Source organism: Mastigoproctus giganteus, chromosome 14, assembly GCF_048544385.1.
Source record: "Mastigoproctus giganteus isolate SK-2022 chromosome 14, ASM4854438v1, whole genome shotgun sequence".
Taxonomy (NCBI): domain Eukaryota; kingdom Metazoa; phylum Arthropoda; class Arachnida; order Uropygi; family Thelyphonidae; genus Mastigoproctus; species Mastigoproctus giganteus.
Genome location: NC_143588.1, coordinates 45,948,355 through 45,971,328, shown reverse-complemented (window position 1 = coordinate 45,971,328; position 22,974 = coordinate 45,948,355). Strand labels below are relative to the sequence as shown.

The window sequence follows — 22,974 nt, the reverse complement described above, 5'->3', positions numbered from 1 at the left end:
GATTGTAGCGTAGAAGGCATCGTTTTAATTGTATCTCATAATGTGGTCATCTTCACAACAAGATAGCTACTATTGAATTACTTCAAATAAATAACGCTTCTCTAGTAGAGAAGGCTACTGTTATTTATTTTCAGCAGTACCACCACCCAGACGATCGTTTTGAAGCTTTTTGGCTTCGTCATCAGTGGGCGGGCAGGTACCCAGGTAATATAACACGCCATCTCAGTTGCGAAGTTATATCCACATTATGAGAGATGCCAGAAGGGTGTGGTGGTAATGTATTTGGAAAATTAAATGCACTAGGCATAATCCTTATGGGTTTTGATAATTAACTATATAATATCGGTGTAAATACACCATAGTTAACCCATAGATTTGAGCTACGATTATAGCGTAGAAGGCATCGTTTTAATTGTATCTCATAACTTCGCAACTGAGATATAACTTCGTAACTGAGATGGCATGTTGTATTACCTGGGTACCTGCCCGCCCACTGATGACGAAGCCAAAAAGCTTCGAAACGATCGTCTGGGTGGTGGTACCGCTGAAAATAAATAACAGTAGCGTTCTCTACTAGAGAAGCGTTATTTATTTGAAGTAATTCAATACTAGCTATCTTGTTGTGAAGACGACCACATTATGAGATACAATTAAAACGATGCCTTCTACGCTACAATCGTAGCTCAAATCTATGGGTTAACTATGGTGTATTTACACCGATATTATATAGTTAATTATCAAAACCCATAAGGATTATGCCTAGTGCATTTAATTTTCCAAAAACTATAGTATATGAATGCAACTACACTGGTTGTGCTCTATCTGGTACAATATCTGCACACCATCTGCAGAGTTGCCATAGTTTGGCCAGGTGCCACAACCCACAATGCCACCATTATGTTGTCATCATTCTTAGAACTTAGACTGGCCAAAGTTGGGCATAAGACAATAAAAGTTTTGCAGACTAACTGGGGTTTAGGAAACTACATATATAACAATATCACTTTATGCTTTTAGTTCATTGTTATCAGGTGATGTAGAGAAAAGCCATAGAACATAATTTGAAAGAATGTGGAATTTTTAAATCAGCTGAATATCAACAACTGTAATTATGGAAAATGTAATTTCCAGTGCATTTTAAATAACACTGGAAGCAAGGTTTTGCATGTGGATAGCAGCAATCTCAGAGTAATATACAACATAGACAGCAACAAATCTTAGGATGTTTGATAATGAAAATTATTTGGAAGGATTTATGCAATAGGGTTTTTTTTTTTTTTTTTTTTTATGAAAACCCCAAACATGAGAGGCATTAGAACCGATAGTACTTAGTACTGTGCACGGGTTGGAGGTTGAAAAGACAAAAGAAGATATTTGTTGACATTAGACTTGAACTTCTGTAGACTGTAATTTTCAGGAAATATGTATGAAGAAAGGTTGTAGCAGAAAACGGCAGTAGAATGAATAAACGAGAAAAATGAAAAGTTGGTTCTGTGTGTGAAGTTCGATAGGAAATGATGTTGACTGGTGGCAGCACATGTTTGGACTGTTTTAAAAAAGAGAGAGCAGGAATTATAGAAGCCTGTTCAGAAGAACAGGCCCTTGGAAGTATCTATAGAAAAGGCATGCAACAGAAACGGAATGTCTATGAGACAGAGTGGAGAGACTCTGTTAGAGATGAGTCATTAATTAACCTAACCGCCCCAGATGTGGAAATAATATTCCATTGCAGGGTGGATTTGCGATTTGTACAGAGCGAACAGCTGTATGGAAGAAAAGTAATACCGAGAGTGAAAGAGAAAACCAGGAAAGTGAAATGCAATGTGCAATCATCAGCAAAACTATGGATAGGATTTCTGGTCAATGGGAGAAGATCATTAATATACAAGAGGAAAGGAGTGGGGAAAGAACTGAACCTTGGAGGGACACCAGCATTAGTGGAGAAGTTAGAAGACAAAGACCCATCTACCATCACCCTGAGTGAGTGGTCAGAGAGAAAACTGGATAACCAATTACAAAAACAGTTGGCAAACCATAAGATGGAGGCTTGTTTAGAAGACCTTTAATGCCAAACATGATCCTTTGAGATGTCAAGAGCAACTGCTTGTGTTTCACCAAACTTTTCCATCGGATTTATGGGTAATGTAAGCCAGAATATCACCAGTGGATCGAAACTGACGGAATACTGGCGATAGTTGATCAGATGGAAGGTTTCTAGATAGTTTAAGAGTTGACTGTTAATTTATTTCTCCAGTACTTTAGATAGAGTACAAGTAATTGCAATGGGACAATAATTGGACAGGAGAGATTTGTTGCCCTTTTTAGGAACTGGCTGGATGTGAGCAAAAATCTAAGCAGAAGGAAAAACACCTTTGGAATAAGAAAGTGACAAAAGGCGGAAAAGAACAGGAGTATGTTCGGGAGCTCAGGTTTTGAGAACAATTGGAGAAATACCACCAGGACATGGAGCTTTCTTAGCATCAAGATTCGTCAAAATCCTTTTGACATCCTTTTCACGGAAGACCCCAGGAGGCATTGAATGGAGGGTGCTGGGAATGGTGGGAGGTGTTTTACCAAGATCATTAATACATGAGTTGGAAGAAAAATGGGATGCTAGCAGGTCAGCTTTATCCTTGGCTGAAGTGACAACAAAACCATCTGGTTTGGACAGAGGTGGGAGCAGAGATGGGCAAAAGTTGCAGCCAATAGCTTTTGCAAGAGACCAGAATGCTCGGCTACCATTAGGGCGAAAAGCAAGTTTTCTACACTTAGCCTGTTCAAAATCTAGTTTGGACTGATTAATAACTGTTTTAAAATTGTTGTGAGCTCTGGTGTAGGCAGAAAATGAAATTGAAGAATTGGAAACAAGCTAATTACGATATGCAGCATTCTTCTCTTGAACAGCCTTAGCACATTTATTAGAAAACCAAGGTTTAGATAAAGGACAAGATTTTAACGTGGAGTGTGGAATAAAGGATTCCATTCCTACAAGAATAATTTCACTGATACGATCTGAGCAAACGTTGACATCAGAAGTTTTGAAACAGTAATCTGACCAAGGAAAAGAAGAAAAGAAATCCCACAGGTCATCCCATTTTGCATTCTTCTAATGCCAAACAACATGAAGTTGAGAATAGCCTTGAGATAAAGGCTCCATTGGAGAAGAGACAATCACCAAGTTGTGATCTGAGGTGCCTAAAGGACCACTCACTTCGACCGTGTACTTAGAAGGGTTTTTTTTGAGAAAATAACCAGCAGATTACCCTGCGTGAGTAATGTTCTGCCAGTGGTTCTTGCAGCTGTGTGGTACAACTCCTCACTTTCCTGCCTTAGTGGTATTCACAGATGAAGCACAGTTCACGTGAGACGGAATCCAAAACTTTCCCAATCAGCATGTATGGGCTGAGGAAAACCCACATGCAATTCTTCCATCACATCACCAACAGCGGTTCAGCCTCAACATCTGGGCGGGTGTTTTTGGTAATAATTATTTGGGCCCCATATACTTCCAAACAAACTCACAGGGCAGGTGTAGAGGCGTACATTCTGGTTAATAACTCGGGAACCAAGCATTTCCGGAACTATGTTGATATAAAATATTTTTATTGTTTACATATGACGAACTCATTCCTGAAGTTATGCCGTGTATTTTTGAGACACCCTGTATATAGAACTGTCAGTAGAGAAAAACTATTATTCTATTATATAAAGCAATGGTTGGGCCTCATCTTTGATATTACATATAGGTTTTGAAACCACATTTTAGGAGAGATGTAAACCTGTTGGTGGAAAGAGGGTGGAGAAGAGTATCAAGATTAATTAAAGGTTCAAAGGAGATTCTTATCAAGAGATCAATTTTCTAAATTGCAGTGTTTCAGAACCAGGAATCTGTGAGGTTGTCTAGAGCAGTGGTTGGCAACCAGTAGTCTGCAGACCACAGGTGGTCCGTGAGAGAATTTTTGGTCGGCAGAGTAATCTGAATATATTTGCAATTTTCGTGTTTATTAAAATGTTTCATTATATTCTGATTCTACTTTTTTTGCAATTTTCGCCTTGTTACGTTGCATGTTTATAAAAGGCCCAGTGCAGTATCCAGTATTAGCAATGCTTTTATTGTAAAAAAAATATAGAAAGCTATTTCTATTTCTTATCGATGGCCTAGTCTGGGCACGGCACAGTTCGCAGTTCTTAGGTAAGTGACCAGTGATATTTTTATTTTAACTGTGCACAGTGTGATATTTAATGGCATCAAAGAACTTGAGTTTGATAACTATCTTATTTCTTGTTTGGTTTTAGATTCAAATAAAATAACCCCAATGAGTGAGAAAAAACAAGCAAGCATTTTGCGCTTCTTAGGTAATACATCGCATTGTCATGAGTTGATTAATGAATCAGAGCCTCCACAGCCACCGTAAGGCATCATCAGGAAGGACATTAGAACTGGAGGTGGGAAAAAAATGGGCTCTCAGCATACGCATGTTCTTCTTCACGCTGTGGTGAGATGGTTGTCGAGGGGCAAAGTACTAACCCGATTGTTTGACCTACGCCATGAAGTAAAGTTATTCTTCCAGCAGCAAAATAATTCGAGGTTCCATGATCTCTTGTCCGACAATAATTGGCTAGCCAAGCTTGCATACCTGGCAGATATTTTTTCTCTGTTAAACGAGCTGAACACGTCCTTGCAAGAACAGCTTACGGACGTGTTCACACTGCGAGGAAAAATGGATGCATTTCAAAGGAAGATATTGCTGTGGCAAATGCGGTTGGCTGAAGAAGATCTGTAAATGTTCCCAAATTTTGATGATTATATGAAACAGGAGGATGTCAACCGACAGGTAATAACTCTTGTTCGATTGCACTTACAGTCGCTCACTGACTCTTTTGGTCATTATTACCCAAAGGAAGAAGACCCCAGACACGGAAATACGTGGATAATAGATCCATTTGCTGTCAAAAATCGAGGATAGTAATTTGAACATGAAAGAAAAAGAAAGCCTAATCGATCTATCATCCGACGACAGTCTCAAAGGTAAATTCCATTTGTCCCTAACAAGATCTCATTTTTGGCTTTCCGTAAAAAGTGAGTACCGAGTGCTGAGTGAAAAGGCCATCAAAATTTTAATTCCATTCGCAACTACATATATGTGTGAAAAGACATTTTCATCAGTTACGGCAATTAAAAACAAGTACCTCTGTCGGCTAGAAATACAAACGGCTCTCCGTGTTGCAGTAACGTCATTGGAGCCAAGAATCCAACAGCTTATTTCAAACAAGCAGCAACAAATGTCACACTGATTATCTTGCTATAATTAATCCTTTATACACCTCTATGTCGAGGTGCACTCGATATTTGATAATTGTTAATATTAATTGTTTCTGTTAATTCTTTTTTTAATAAAATGAAATTTAAAATGTTTTTTTTTTGCATTTTTCATAATGTATATATCTGCGTTTATTTTTTTTTATCATTATAAGGCCATTATATTATTAATTATAATAACATTAATGATATCCAATTTTTTGCAAATAACTTGGAGTGCAAAAACAAGTGTAAAAACATTTCATATTTAGAATGTTACTTTTATGGAAAAAATCATGGTAGTGGTCCGCGGGATTCAAAATTTTGAGTTTAGTGGTCCGTGAGGTCCGAAAGGTTGGCGACCGTGGGTCTAGAGATGTTTAATTCTTTAAAAGGGTCATGTAAACTGAATGCTGTGGCATCTTTGTACTTAGTAATGTGAAACATACAAGCTGCATAAATTTAAATGTAGAGGGGATAATTGTAGAAATAGATGTTCAAAAATTTTCCTCTGGTTAAATAGTGATTGACCATTAGAAACAAATTTTTGCCGACTCTGGAGCAAAGGTTGGAAATTTTTATTGTAAGTTAAAGGAGGACTGGACAAAAGTTGAAAGTATTCATAAATATGCACAAATATATCCAGCACTACAATCAAAGGATCAATTGAATGATTGCCATTGAAATCAAGATGTAAATATTCATCAGAATTTCAAATACTACAAATAACAGTTTGAAGTAGTATGAAGCATCTTGCTTATCAATCGTAATGGAGTTTTAAGTGCTGTCAGATAATAGTGTGAACATAAGAGTCAAAGCAAATTGTTATAGACTTTTGTACTATAATAACAAAAAGTGTGTTAAAGCAGTCTTCAGTGACAACTGCATCATATAATTAGAAAGCTAGGCTAAATAAAATGTACATTATTTTGAGGAACTCAAGCATAATCTCCCATAAATTCAGCGCAACCACAATCTTCCATGTTATGCATTAACAGGTAGAGACTGTCTCAAGATATTTTGCCCAACAGATGGTTGCATCAGATGCCTGATTTATTCTCAACTCAGAAATTTTTTTGAACATACTGATAATCTGAAACAAAATTAGTCATTTCATTGAGATAACAGTGCAATTGCTGAAGCTATCACTCTGAACATAGAGGAAACGTCCTATGTCATGAGGATATTTTAGTACTTGCACATTTTTTCTACTCTGTAAAGTATATGAAGTGCAATCCAAAAATTTTTAAACTGGCTGCGGGGTAAACTGGCTGTATTATAGTAATGTGCCATTAGATACCACTGCACTAATTCATTTTGAGTGAGAATAGTGAGTTTCATAGCACAATGTCTTATTGTAGCCAATAAGACATTGGAGATATTGTGCTTTTGTGCAGTTGGTGTTTCTGTTAAGTGTGTCTTTCGATTTTTGTAGCTGAGTAAGATAGTGGACATTAAGGAACAGCAAATTTGCATCAGATTTTGCTTAAACTTTGGAAAACAACTTCAGAGACTTACAAAATGCTTAAGCAAGCATTTGGTGGTGATGCTTTGGGTAGAACACAAACCTTTCAATGGTACTTGTGTTTTTAAAGCAGCCAAACTTCTGTTGAGGATTTTTAGCACTTAGGTAATCTGTTGTTGAGTCAGAATGATGAAAATGTTGAAAAAGTGCATGAGGTCATCTATAAGTACAAATTGTGTACAATTAATGATATTTTATGGCATATGCCAATGCATTTTTACTGAAAATTTAAAATATGGCAGATGGCTGCAATATTTGTGCCTTGTTTAGTAGGTGAAGAACAGAAACACAACCAACTTTCTGTATGCAGGGACCTGCATGCACAGGCAGGAAAGGATAGAAACTTTCCTTTCCAAACTAAAGCCATAACAGCGGTTGAAACCTGGATTTATGGTTTTGATCCAGAAGTAAAGCAGTAGTCCTTTCAGGAGAAAAGTCCATCTCCATGTCCAGAAAAGTAAGGCAGGTCAGATCAAATATCTAGAGCATGCTGATTGTTTTCTTCAACAATGAGGGAATTGTTCATCAGGAGTTCCTTATGCCAGACCAAACTATAAATCACTTCATTCTGCATTGGGGTCCTAAGGCATTTGAAGGAGGATGTCAGGAGAAAATGGCCAGACAAATTGGAAAAATCAGTATTAGCTGCTACATATCATCATCATCATCATCATCATCATCATCAGCCATTTTCAATCCACTGCAGGATGAAGGCCTCTCCAGCAACTTTCCAGTTCCTTCTGTTTTGAGCACTGGCCATCCATTTACTACTCAAAAACTCATGAATTTCATCTATCCATCTCCACCTTTGTCTTCCAGGTTTTCTTCTAGCTCCTCTTGGGTACCATTCTGTTATTTTCTTAGTCCATCTGTCATCATGTCTTCTAGCTATGTGTCCTGCCGAAGACCATTTTAGTTCTTTAGTTTTGATAAGAATGTCCTTTACTTGAGTTTGCTGCCTAATCCATGTGTTTCTCTTCTTATCTAACAGTCTGATTCCCAATATAATTCGTTCCATTCTTCACTGTGTAGTTCTTAGCTTCTCTTCCATTCTTTTGGTGAGTGCCCAAGTTTCACTTCCATAAGTCATGGTGGGGAGTATACATTGGTTCATTATTTTACGTTTCAGACAAACTGGGATATTGCTCTTCAGTATGTGACTATATTTCCTGAATGCTATCCATCCAAAATTTATTCTTCTCTTGACTTCCAGCCATTTATCATTATTACAGCTAATAACTTGTCCCAGATAAGTATATGACCCCACCTTTTCAATTACTGCTCCTTCAATCATTATTTCCCTTTCTGTGGCATACTTGTTCATCATTACTTTTGTTTTAGCCATATTCATCTTTAGTCCAAAATCCTTACTAACTGTGCATAACTGATTAAGATTTTCCTCTAATTCATTGGGATCGTGGCTTATGACCACAATGTCATCTGCAAATCGTAAATGGTTTAAGTACTCTCCGTTCACATTGACTCCTTTCTGCGACCAGTCTAATCTTCTGAAAGCTTCCTCAAGGGCAGCAGTAAACAGCTTCGGAGATATTGTGTCTCCTTGTCGAACTCCTTTCTCGATTTTAAATTTCCTACTGTCTTTGTCTAGTCTAATAAAGGCTGCTACATAACAGTACACCAATCCACACATCTTTGTTGGTTCAGCAGTTTTTAGCAAAGAACAAAATGGCAACAGTCTCGTACCCTCCCTCTTCTCCTAACCTGACCCCCCTGTGCTTCTTCCTTTACCCCAAAATGAAAATCCAGTTAAAAGGACAAAGATTCAAGGACATTGCAGAGATTAAAATCTCTCACAAAACATGAGTTCCAGAGATATTTCAAACAGTGGAAGAAGCACTGGGATCAATGCATAAACTCTGGCGGGGACTACTTTGACCTGATCTAAAAACTTTTTATCTCACACTTCGTACTTTTTATATAGATATGACTTTAATAGAAAAAGTAAATTCATTGTTGATGTTACAAAATAGAATTTTAGTATTCCTTAAACAAAGCTAAAGTTATCTGTTATCTTCTTCAATGGTTTTGATTTTTTGTGATTATAATGGACTCTGGAGAATAATTATAATAGGAACCACCAGTAATGATTAATTCAGAAAAAATATTAAAATAAATTCATTTGAGTTTTAATTTAATTTAAAATAGCAATGACCATTTAGCTTGCAATGTATAAAATTTGAAATTGTTTTTGTTATTTTTGAGTTACAGTTTATTAATTTTAATTTTTTTTGCACTTTTAGGGCTATCCAGGCAAAGAAGGTGCAGCTGGTGCACCAGGTCGTGCTGGTGACAAAGGGCCAGCAGGATTACCAGGTCCAACTGGTGCACCTGGTTTACAAGGATTACAAGTAAGTTAATTATGCTAAAATCACATTTCAAATATATTGCTCATATATATAGAATTCGTATTGCGGAGTAAGTCACCTGCAGTTTATAAAAGTTTCTGTAAATGCCAATAGATACCTAGCTATATTGGAAGGCAAATTGCTACCAACCATTAGAGATCATTTCAACCTGCCAAGTAACTGCATCTTTCAGGACAACTCTGTTCCTTGTCATTGGGCGAAAAGTGTAAGTAGGCACTTCTGTAATGTGTTTACATTTGTTACAGGTGAAAAAATGTTTGGAAGAACAGTGCATTACAACTCTTAGCTGGCCAGGAAACAGGCCGTACCTGAATTCTGTAGAGAACTGTTGGCATCATGTGAAATCTGCTGTTGCCAGAAAGAAACCAAAGACCCTTTGTGAACTTCAGGAAGCCATAATTCGTGTTTGGAACCACGAACTATCAGTTGATTATCTTCAGAAATTGATGTTGTCAGTGCCTCGACGGTGTGCTGCTGTCATCAGGGCCAGAGGCAGTTCAACTAAATATTAGTTTGCACCTGGTGAACTTTTCATTTTGTTTTCCATTTAATATGATAAACTGAAGCAAACTGAGGGCTTCTGATATCATTTCAGCCATAATTGTCGCGTTTACCAAAATTGTTGTATAAAGCTTGCAAATGCTCATTTTGGAATATTTTGAGAGCATCTGTCAAATATTACTTAGCTTTGCCTTAACTATTAATAAATATCTTTTGTTTATATTTCTATTTGTGATGCTAGTCATTAATGTAACATACTATCGCGAAAAGGTTAGAAATGTGAAATTCCTGAGTGATGCACTTTCTTTGAACACCAGTGTATGTATTCATGACTCAGGTGGCACCCAGACTTTTGTCTGTCTTCACCTGAATAACCTGTATTTTGATAAATTCTGAAGGGCAGGCCTGAAATATGTATGTGTATGCATGTTAGTATAATGTGTGTTATGTTGTTAATACCAGGCACAGGAAACCATATGGCATCCTCTGCCTGGTACCCTTACCTAGGCTCGAGAAGCTGGACCTGGGTCTACTGTTTGACTTGTGCTTACTGCACAAAAATCCAAGGCCATTTTAAGAACTCTCAGGCCCCCGGCAAATTTCCAAATGTGGCCCCTATTCAGTTTAAATTTTGTTTTAATTTTTTTCTGGGTCTCTTTTAGTCGCATTCCTAACCCTATGTATTAAAAAGCTACTGGAAACTATGCTCCATCACATATTTTCAGCACTTTAAACTATTTAAAGAAAGCCAAAAACATTATTTGTATATCATTATGTTCCATGTTTGCTGTGCTTTCAACTGCAACGTAACATATTGGACAGAGGGTCTTTAAAAAAATTATTTAAGATCAACAAGTGAGGCCCCCAGTAGGCTGAGGCCCCTGGCATCTGCCAGGTGTGCCCATGCGTTAAAACGGCCCAGCAAAAATCCTGCACCCACTGGAGATAGTGCAATACCAGTGGGTGCCTGCAAATCCCGCTCCAAGATTTCCAATCTGGGAACCAGCAAAAAGGGGGGGAATCATTTGTACCTGCCATGAGTGCACTTGGTTGCTTCAAGTAACCAGCAAGTACTCGTATTAGCAGAACAAATAACAAAATATAACAGAACTTAAAAAAAAAAAAAAAAAAAAAAAAAACAGAACAGACAGAACAAGATGTGGGTGAAGTTATACTGTTATTTAAGAAGCACATAAAATCCGAGGCAGTGCATCCAGTTGACGTGGGTGGCCAGTTCAATGTTGAGTCAGTTTGATGTGATATACAAAGGGTACTAGGAAAGTTTTGCAATATGACGCAACAATGAATCACAGGAAGCTGCATGTTGAGACATGTTCATACGTGCATAGTAGCCGCCGCGCCAAGTCGATGGGCTCAGTTATTCATTAGTAGTGAGAGTGTAAAGTGCTTGCGATAGCATCGTGGTCACGAAATGAGATAAGGACAGTTTTGCGGTATAATTTCGTGCGTGGTTTAACCATAGACCAGTGCTTAGAAGAAATGACTCTTGCACTAGATGATGATTGTCCACATCGTACAACGATATTCAGGTGGTATAGAGAATTCCAAAGGGGAAATTTCACTCTGGAGGATTCTGAGAGGCCGGGAAGGCCACGAACGTCAGTTACGGAGGAAAACGTTACTGCTGTGAGGAAAATTCTTGACGAAAACAGGCGAGTGACCTACCAACAGATAGAGGATACTTTGGGCCTAAATGCACCAGCAATTCGTTCGATTCTGCAAGATCATTTGCACGTGAAGAAACTTTGTTCTCTCTGGGTGCTGCATCAACTGACTGAAGAGCAGATGACACGATGTGTGACTTGGTGCCGGGAGATGTTAAAAAAGTTTGATAAGGGACAATCTCGGTATGTGAACAACATCGTGACAGGTGACGAGACTTGGCTGTACTATTATGATCTGCCGACCAAGGCTCAAAACAAAGTTTGGGTCTTTGATGATGACGACACACCCGTAATTGTCAGAAAATCCCAATCTGTAAAGAAGAAAATGATAGCTGTATTTTTCAAATCGAGTGGAATTGTGGAACGTGTCGTTTTGGACACGCAGAAGACAGTCACAGCTAAGTGGTATACTGAACAATGCCTGCCTAAAGTCATTGGATCTATGAAGAACCTGCGGCCAAAGTCAAGAATGGACACCTGATACCTCCATCACGATAATGCTGCAGCTTACCGCGCCAAAGCCTGCACCGAATATTTGACCACGACAGGACTGAAACTTCTCGAGCACCCTCCCTACAGTCCAGACCTTGCTCCCTGCGACTTTGCACTGTTGCCGCATGTGAAAATGAAGCTAAAAGGGAGGCGGTTTTCCAGTGATGAGGACCTTCTACGGGCTTGGAACAACGAGTGTGCTTTACTCCCTAGTGAAACTTGGCAGAACTGGTTTAAAGATTGGTTTCGGAGGATGGAGAGGTGTATTGAATGTAGAGGAAATTACTTTGAAAAAATTAAATGAACAAAGCTGTATTGCAAAACTTTCCTAGTACCCTTTGTATATGCTGGGAACACAAAAATGAGAGTAGGAGTGTGTTATAGGCCTAATGACTATTATGACTATAATGAACAAGAGTACTCACAAATAGAGTGGGCCAGTAAATAATATTGTCTTGTAATGGGGGATTTTAACTTTCCAGATATTGATTGGAACTTCTGGATTGATCACACGCACAGTGGCAAGACTTTTGTGGATTTATTGGATGACTGTTTTCTACACTAGCATGTTAGACAGGCAATGAGAGATCATCTGATTATCAGCAGTGACTCTTCATGCATTAAGAATCTTCAGATAAAATGACCACTGGTGGAACTGATCAGAGTGTATTGTTGTGGGATTTACTTAAAGATGTATAAACTCCTTTACCATTTAAGAGATATTGTTCAAGGTTTAGCCTAAATGTATATTTCATGCGAGATGGCAGAGAAGAAAAATCTGTGGGATGTATATAAATTATCAAGTGATACAGACTCTTCTGGTAGATATAAACTAGTCTGAAATCGGGTCACTTTGGAAGTCAGGCAAGCTAAAGCAGATTATGAGAAGTCTCTGGCAAAAAATGCAAAGAAAAGCAGCAGACTTCTTTGCTTATGTAAACACTAGAAGGAACGGGATTGATCATATTGCTCTGCTAGATATGAATGGTTTAATGGTTGATGACCCTGCTCACATTGCTGACAAAATGAATAGGTATTTTCCATTTAAATTCACACATGAGGAATTGTTTTAGGGTTGAGGATGCTGAAAGTGTGCCAAATTCTAACAGGGAGCTGAATGATTTTGTGATAACTTAGAGGAAAGTGAAAGAGAAATTGTTGAAGCTAAATGTAAAAAAGGTACATCGGAGTGAGTGAGGGGAGATCTATCCAAGTATATTAAAAGAGGCAGCAAAAGAGATAAGCAAACCTTTAGCCATAACTATGAGAGCATCCTTATATTCAGAGGAGGTCCCTGTGGACTGCAGATGTCAAATGATTCCCCAGTTCACAAAGGGAGAGTAGTGGGTGATATGAATAATTACAGACCTGTTACTTGACTTCTGTTTTAGGGAAAATAATCGAGTCAATGCAGGATCATCCAGACAGGAATGCAGTTGTACTGCAATAATAGCATAGATTTGCTAATTTAATTTTAAATGCAATACCCTAACAGAATGAAGTTTGCCTTCAGCCAGCAGGTAGTTGATTGTTGTAACAGACTCCCATCTGGTGTTGTGGAAGTGGATACTCGGAATAAATTCTCAAAGAAGGCAAACTGTTAGAGGGGATAGACAGTTGATGTGGAAAGTTTTGCTGTTTTTTTTTTATTTATTATTATTTTTTTTTTATTGATGCTGTATACACTTACTTTTCTACATTATTTGTCATTACTAATATTAAATATTACTATAAGGCAGAAGCATAATGAACTGGCACAATGCACCATGGCCCTTATCAAATGAGCCCCTAAATGCCCCTAACAGAATGACTGAATATGAAAAAACATCAATAAGCTATGTAAATTTCCAAGCCATTGGAAATGCATATGACTAGTTACAAAACAAGTCAGTAACAAACAGTTCCCAAGGACTACTTTTGAGCCAATTGAATATTATGAGTTTTTTAGCTAATTGAATAATCTTAAAGTACTGGATGTAATCACATGATCAGTTGAAGTAATTCAAGTAAAATGATCATTTAAATCACCACAACTCTGTTTACTTGGCCAGTGACAATCCTCACTTCACTCTACAGAAAGATGTTAACCTGTTGGCAATCAGTGCATGGATGGGACTCTCTTCTTGTGGAATAATTGGACCTTACAGACTTAGCGATGCTTGCACTTGGCAGTTAACTTGAATTGGTAATGAATAATGCAGTTTCTGCACTAAGAAACACATTTTTGGATAGATTGTTGTTCTTTCATCTGGATGATGAAAATCCATATTTTCACTTGTCCATGTCTTTCTGAATAGTGAAATTCTCAAACATTGGGTAGATCAGGAGAAAATTTTTTAATATACCCTAAAGTCTCCAGACTTCACTCCCGTAAACTTTTTTTTTTGAATGGCAGTACCTGAAAGATAAAGTGTACATGCAGAAACCACAAACATTACAGAATTTATGGATGATCATACAACAGGAAGCAGCAAAATTGCATCTGACACGTGCACTGCTGTATGTCAGTCTGTTGAGCAGTATCATTCAGATAAGCATGTTGGTTGTAGATATTTTGCACATCTGATGTAACTTTTGTAATGCATTCCAATTCTATATATGCTTAATATATTTGAAACCCTTTTTAGTTAATGTTTGCTCAATAAACTTTCCAAGAAACAATGCATCAAAGTTTTTATACATAATTTTGACTTATCCTGTTTTTATTTATTATTTTTTCCATAGTAGACGACATATAGGTTTTGCTTCCTTGCATTGTTCTGCTATATTAAAGCAGAGTTTTAAAATAGCAGAATAATTTCTTAAAAGTATATTGGGAATCTTTATTAACTGTAACCAATGGTAATTTAACAAAAGGTAAAAGTAACCACTGCTACAGTTGGAAAATATAATTGTTTTTTATATATGTAAACCTTTTGAATTTTAAAATTTATTACTTATATGACACCTTATATTGCATGTGATATCACTAAATTCCAACTTATTTGGTGCATCATTTGGTAAGGTTTCTTGGCCTCTTCCATGTGCTTTATTATTAGTAAAAATTATGCAACAAAGCAAAACTTATGTAGCACCATCCTTTAAGAAAATTCTGCTAATTGTAACATATGTATCTCTTATTTGTTTCTTTTTTTTTTTGCTTCATCTAATTATTTATCCTGTTTTTCATTAAATTTTCTTTAGTTTTCCAACTCTGCTTGATTATATAAGTTTGTTGTCTGCAGTTATCCTTTCTTAATTTAAATCTGTCCCATTGGTATAACTGCTGCAGGATGTTATACAAACAGTAGACTGAGCATAAGTAGAAAGGAACACTTATTATTTAATTCTGTTTTGATATTATTTCTGGTTTGTGTTACTTGAATTGCCTCTTCCTTGTTTATTTTCTTTACTAACTACTGGTAATTTATCCCTCCATATGGAATATTGCTTTGTGTTAAGTAATTATACTACATTATCAAGAAAAGATTAATTTATTATCACTGACAGTTTTAGAAGTAACTTTATATATTTCTATCTCCAGAGAATGACTGGAGGATATTTTGAGTTTCATCTTACCATTATACAGTCACTGTATCAGAGTGACTTTACAGTGTCATTATTATGTTATTATTTATTCCTGATGGGGAAGGGGGTCCACACCGTGACTGGTACCAAGTACACAGGGTAGTTGTTATGTCCAGGAGTTACTGTTGGAGGAGCTCTCTGACTATTCTACAGGTGTTCAAGATTGGAGTTCTTGGAGTTTTTTGGAGTTCCTTGTAGGGGTTCTCTAGGAGGCCATTGCTGCTAGGCTTTTGTGTAGGGTATTTGGCACCACATCACTGGTTGCATGGTTGTTGCTTATGCCACATCTCTTCGACCTCCTGTCTTGGGTCTGTGTACTTTCTGATTTTTTCCTTGTAGGGTTGCTAGTGTTGGGCACTACTTTGTCTATCAGATAGATAGCTTTTTCCTTCTTGTCATTGAGGGTTATGTCTGATCTGTTGTGCGGGATAATCTTGTCCATTATTATGGCACAATCTTAGTAAAGCTTGTTGGATGGTGTCTGAGACACCATCCAACAAGCTTTACTAGGACCATGTCAAGTACAGCCTAGAGTTCATACTTGTAATACGGTACACACTCTTTGAACAACTGGTATTTCCTCATTAGCTTCTAGTGTATTATCTTGGTGACCTGGTTATGTCTACAAGTGTACTCCTTCCAGATGACCACCCTGAACCCTGTGGTGATGTGTTGGATTGTTTCTGAGGTCAGGTGGCATCAGCAACATGTGTCATCTGTCATTCCTGATTATTTGGCAGTGTATTTTCTATAGGTCCTGGTGTTGATTACCTTGTCTTGGATGGCAAGCATGAATCCTTCAGTCTCGGAGAAGAGTGTCCGACTCGTGAGCCATACATTGGAAGCCATTATATCAATATGAACTTGATGGGGGTCATTGTAGGTCCTGTCATGGAACGTCTGGTTTTGCCAATCTTCTGTCTTCGTTTCTTCCATCTGAGCAGGAGGGAGTTTCCTCACTTAGTTGAGTGTTGTATGCCACTTTTCAATCTTTCTTATGGCCTTGTAGAGTGGCATTTTTTTTCCTTGAAGTAATTCAAATTCTCAATTGCTTTCTTCTGTTGCTTGATGAGCTCTTTCAAGCCCCTTCCTCCTTCCAAGCTATGGTCATTCTCTCCATGGCCGACTTCAGGTGGTGTTGGCAGTTCTTGGTCATAATTAGCCTTGTCTTCCTCATGATCTCCTCCAGTCCAGTGTTAGTCCATTCTGTGGTCCCAGAGGATTAAATTAGCACTGGAACTGCTTAGATGTTTATAGCTTTAACTGTGTTCCCTCTGTTCAGTTTTTCTTTGAACAGGCTTCTGAGTCTCTGCTGGTATTTTTTGGTCAGGCAGACCTTGATCTCCTTGTGTTTTAACTGCTGAGCCTGCACCATCCCCAGGTATTTGTAAGTCTCTTCCCCAATCATGGCTTTGATCTCTTTGATAGTCTGCAGCTGGTTGTTTCAGCTGACTAATTTTCCCTGATGCAATTCATGTGTCTTGCATTGAACTGGTCCAAATTCCATCCTGATATCACTGCTGAATTTTTCAGTGATCCAGAATAGCCGTTAGAGTTGCTTCTCAGTCATTATTATTATTATTGCTCCCTGATTGGGGGTTCCACCTCATGACAGGTATTGCTACCAAGTACACAGGGTGGTGGTTGTTATGTGCGGTGTTACTGTTGGTCAAGGAACTCTCTGACTATCTTACAGGTGTTCAGGATTGCGACTTTCTGGAGTTCCTTGTAGGTGTTTGCTGGGAGACCTATTGCTGCTAGGCTGTTATGTAGGGGTCTTTGGTACCATACATGTAGTTGACACGATGATCGGGATGGTCGTTACTTGTTGCATATGCTACGTTTCTTTGATCTCCTGTCTTAGGTTTGTGTACTTCCTGATTTTTTCCCCATGGGTTTTCTGCAGGTTGCCAGTGTTGGGTACCGCTATGTCAATCAGATAGGTAGCCTTTTCCTTCTTGTCCATAAGGGTTGTGTCCAATCCATTGTGCGGGATTGTCCTATCCATTATTATGGTGCAATCCCAATACAGCTTGTGGGTTGGGGTGTATAGTACTGGCTGGGGTTTGTACTTGAGGTACGGTACACTTTCTTTGATCAACTGGTATTTCCTTGCTAGCTTCTGATGTACTATCCTGGCTACCCGGTCATGTCTATGAGGATACTTGGTCTGAGTGATCACCTTGCATCCAGCGGTGATGTGTAGGATCATTTCTGAGGCCAGGTGGTATGGTCGACATGTCATCGAACACTCCGGGCTCCTTGGCAATGTATTTTCTGTAGTTCCTGGTGTTGATTACCTGGTCTTGGATGGCGAGCATGAATCCTTCAGTCTCGGGAAAAAACGTCCCGCTCATGAGCCATGCATTGGAAGCAATTTTATCTATATGATCTTGATGGAGATCATTATAGTGTCTGCCATGGAGTGTCTTCTCTGCCCATCTTTCTAGCTTTGTTTGTGCCCCCTAGTTGGGGGGGAGACCCCTCACTTAGGTTGAGTGGGTCTATCTTCCTTATGGCCTGGTGGAGTGCTGCTGTGTGTTTATGGAAGTAATCCTTCAGGTTAACTATCACTGACTTCTGTTGCTCAATGAGGTCTATCAGGCCCCTTCCTCCTTCTTCCCGAGCAATTGTCAGTCTCTCCATGGCAGATTTCGGGTGATGTTGGCGGCTCTTGGTCATCATTGTCCTTGTCTTTCTCATGATATCCTTCAGCTCAGTGTTAGTCCAATATATGACCTTGAAGGTGTATGTTAGCACTGGGACTACATAGGTGTTTATGGCTTTAACTGTGTTCCCTCTGCAGCTTTGCTTTCAGCAGGGCGCCTCCGTAGCCAGGTGGGAAGGAGAAGCAGTGCATAGCACATGCTTCTTGATTAGACCGGGATTCGAGCCCGTCACCACCAAATACGGAGGATGCGGAAAGGTCAGGGAATGACTACTGCATATCCCAGAGCAATATATGGCCTTAGTTGCTAATGCTCCTAAAAACCAAACAACAACAGCTTTCGGCAGGCTTCTGAGTCTCTGATGGTATTTTTCGGTTAGGCAGGCCTTGGTTTCCTTGTGCTGTAACTACTGAGCCTGCATCATTCCCAAATATTTGTAGGCCTCTGCCATGGCTTCGGTCTCTTTACCAGTCTGCAGCTGGTAGTTTCAGTTGACTAATTTTCCCTGGCGCAATCTGTGGGTCTTGCATTTGTCTAGACCAAATTCCATCCTAATATTTTTATAATTATTATTGTTATTGTTGCTCTTATATTATTTCTCCCTGACTGGGGGTTCCACCCTGTGATGGGTAGTGCTACCAAGTACACAGGGTGGTTTTTATATCTGGTGTTACTGTTGGTTGAGGAACTCTCTGACTATCTTACAGGTGTTCAGAATTGAGACTTTCTGGAGTTCCTTGTAGGTGTTCTCTGGGAGACCTATTGCTGCTAGGCTGTTATGCAGTATCTTTGGGACCATACCGGCGGTTGACACGATGATCGGGGTAGTTGTTACTTGTTGCATATGGCACATCTCTTTGATTTCCTGTCTTAGGTTAGTGTACTTTCTGATTTTTTTCTCGTGCATTTTCTGGAGGTTGCCAGTGTTGGGCACTGCTGTGTCAATTAGATAGGTAGCCTTTCTTGTCAACAAGGGTTATGTACAGTCTATTGTATGGGATTGTCTTGAACATTATTATGGCATGGTTCCAGTACAGCTTGTGGGTTGGGGTCCCTAGTGCTGCCTGGGGATCGTACATGTAATATTGTACACTTTCTTTGATCAACTGCTGTTTCCTTGCTAGCTTCTGATGTATTATCCTGGCTACCTGGTCCTGTCTACAAGTGTACTAAGTCATGGATGATCACCTTGCATCCCACGGTGATGTGTTGGATCGTTTCTGAAGCCAGATGGCATCATCGACATGTGTCATCTGACACTCTGGACTCCTTGGCAATGTATTTTCTGTAGTTTCTCGTGTTGATTACCCGGTCTTGGATGGCAAGCAGGAATCCTTCAGCTTGGGGAAGAGCATCCCACTCGTGAGTTATGCATTGGAAGTCATTTTATCTATGTGGTCTAGATGGAGGTCGTTGTAGTCTCTACCGTGGAGTGTCTTCTTTGCCCATCTTTCTTTGCCATCTGGGTGGGAAGGGACTTCTCGCTTAGGTTGAGTGGGGTATACCACTTGTCTGTCTTCCATATGGGTTGGTAGAGTGCTGCTGCTACATTTTTCTGGAAGTAATCCTTCAGGTTAGCTATTGCTGTTTTCTGTTGCTTAACGAGGTCTATCAGGCACTTAATTATTATTATTATTTATAGTTTGTGTGATCTCAATTGAGTTTTTCTTGTTTTTTTTTTTTTATTATTTATTTACTAACTGTTAGTAATTTATCTCACCTGGAATTTTTCTTTGAGCATTGTGTTGATGGCCTTGGTGTCACGTTGCACAATTCATGCTCTCACCCCTGCTTTTACCATTGCCATTTCCATATACCTCTAAAAGCATACTTTGTTAATCCAGTTTAAATTGAATTCCTGGTGTTCTGTCACATATTCCTCAGTCAAATTTGTGACGTTAGTCTAATTACAATAAAATATATAGACAGCTTGCAATGTTGAACATTCTCCACTTACTCGGAGTATAGAAATGTGCAATTATTTCTAAAACAATTAGTGAAAATAAATGATTGCTTTCTCAGTAATATGGTATTATATGTGTTCCTTGCTATTAATGCTTATTCTATGCTCCCTGCTTGATAAAGAAAAAAAAGATATCCTAGTGTTTAGTTTTCTCAATCCCCTTAAAACCTTCAGATCTATGTGGATTCCTGATTTTCAGATTTCTTAGTCTACAAAACTAATTTCTCTCTTAATACCCATTGCAAATCCTGTTCTTCTGTGTACCCTTCCAGCATGTTCACATGTTTTCTGAAATGCAATTTTCAAATGTGAGTGCTTTAGTGGGCGCCTCCATAGCCAGGTGGGCAGGAGCAGCAGTACATAGCACACACTTCTTGATTAGACCGGGGTTCGAGCCTGTGACCACCAAATACAGAGGATGCGGAAAGGTCAGGGAATGACCACCGCATATCCCCAAAGCATTATGGCCTTAGTTAGTTGCTAATGCTCCTAAAAACCAAATAACAAACAAACACAACAGTGCTTCAGTGATTTTAAATTGTGAGTCAAGATTCCTATGTGAGTATTATATATTTTTATAGAAAAGCATGCAACATATATACCGTATTTAGTTTTTGTGATCTCTTACCATAGGGCATGCCTGGACCATCAGGACCACCTGGACCACATGGTGATAGGGGAGATAGAGGTGAGAAGGGTCTAATAGGTCCAGCTGGACCTCAAGGACAACGTGGTATTCCAGGCCCAATTGGTGCTCCTGGAGAGAGGGGTTCAAGAGGTGAGGTAGGAGAAAGAGGTGAAAAAGGCCATCGTGGATTGTTGGGTCTGCAGGGTTTGCCTGGATCTCAGGTATGCATTTCATACAAATTAAAACCATTATTTTATAAAAAAAAAGTTTCAAGGGTGCCAAAAGTGCTAATGGTTAAACATTATTATGACTACAATACTCCTGATTTACTCTGTTACACTCAGTAAAGTTTTTCTTAATGTAGTGATTTTATATAAACTGCCGAAAGATATATTGTGTTGCTTCTTAGACTTTAGCAGATAGTTGGATGGGGCTGGAGAATTAAAATTCACAGGCATATGCCTGTGAATTTTAATTCTCCAGTCCCCTCTGTGATATGACTCAACCATAATGTGTTGTAGTGAGTATAACTTTGTTTCACTGATTCCATATTTAAAACATTTTTCATATTTTATTAGGAATGCTAAGGTGATATATTCACTGTGATGTATCAGTTAATCAGCAGACAGAAACCTTCCTAGTTTTGGATTTATACCAGGTTTTTTTAGCCCACATGCAAATAAACCCATGAACACACACTAGTACAGATATAATACACTATGGTGCAACATGCTCTGTTATTGATGCACCTAAAACCCTGGTGAAATATGGCCTGGTAGCCCTTGCACCAAAAATAACAATAATAATAATAACAACAACCTAAAACCCAACAACAACATCAATTTATATATTCCATTCTCCTTTGTTATCCATAAGATGAATTCAGACTTAAGACAGTTAGCATTTGAGACATCACTGCTTTAATTAGGCACATTAGCATGCATGAATAAAGACTTATTGCATTTACCATGTCTGTCCATCCATATGTAATAACTTGACACCCAGTTGATGGATTTCATAAAAGTTTATATTTGGCTCTGTTAGAAATATTTGTCATGGCAGTCTAAATTTTTTTTAAAATCAGACCAATAGAAATCAAAAAATTATTATTTTTTTTTTCCCATACACATAGGCTACCCATATATATTCATTGCCTCGTGCTGATTGAAGGAATAAATGGCCAATATGGCATATATGCAGACATAAAATATTCTCAGTTCAAGCATAAAATTAATTTATTTATTTTATTTTATTATTATTATTTTTTTGCTATAAATCATGAAGTATTGCTATTTGCTAATGTGCCTGAAATGCAATACCATGCATGCATTATCTAATTTGTTTTTATATGATTCTTGGTTGCATGTGTCATTGCACATTCCCCCCCCCCCCCTTTAGGTTCTATCACTCGGGTTTATCACTTGAATTTATAAAGGCTTTATAAAATATTTAAAGATTTTATAAAAGGATTGACTGATAATTTATTGAATGTTAAAGAAAATGGTCATTTACAAATGTATGCTAATATCTAATACACTAATTTATTAATTAATTAGCTGTTAATCACTGTTTTTGTATCCTCTTAAGGATTCTATTACCAAGCCAATGAGTGCAGAAATACACAACTGTACATGGGCAATTACTAACTTATTGATAGATTTAGCCCCTGGCCTAACAGAATCCTAAAGATGATTCAGAAACATCACATAACAGCTAATTAGCTTAACCAATTGAGTGTACTAGGCATTGGTATATGAGACCTATCAGAAAAGGAATGAGATTTAACCAATAAAAATTTTTATTTTGAATTTTATGCAGAATAACAATGGTCACCCTTGAAATAACTTCCCTCTGCAGCCACACAACATCTCCAATGGCATTTCCAGTCATTAAAGCAAGACTGGTAGTCTTCATTTGTCAGCTCCTTTATAGTGTTGGTTCAGCCTTTTGAATTGTCGCTATCAACTTATAATGATTTCCTTTTAATTTCTTTTTCAGTTTTGGAAACAAAGAGTAACCTCATGGATTGAGGCCCAGTGAATATGGTGGTTGTGAGAGGGCTGGAATGCTCTTCTGCACCAGAAATTTTGTAATGGAGAAGGCAGAATGGGATGGCGCATTGTCATGGTGTAGGATCTCTAGTTGCACACAAAGGATTTTTTCCGTAACTGCTAAAGAATTTCTTTGTAGTAATTTTGGTTCTTTGTTTGTCCCTGTGGCATTAACTCTTTGTTAATTATGCCATGATAATTAAAAAA

The 22,974-nt window shown here is 38.3% G+C and overlaps 1 protein-coding gene across 1 annotated transcript in view; it reads left to right on the top strand.

The window, feature by feature from the left end:
* Window positions 1-22,974, top strand: part of LOC150075107 (uncharacterized) — a 617,581-nt gene that overhangs the window by 545,617 nt on the left and 48,990 nt on the right. The window contains exons 41-42 of the mRNA XM_090388926.1: window positions 9,086-9,193; window positions 20,722-20,937. Of these exons, the coding sequence (XP_090245052.1) occupies window positions 9,086-9,193; window positions 20,722-20,937 (324 nt within the window). The remainder of the gene's footprint in view (window positions 1-9,085; window positions 9,194-20,721; window positions 20,938-22,974) is intronic.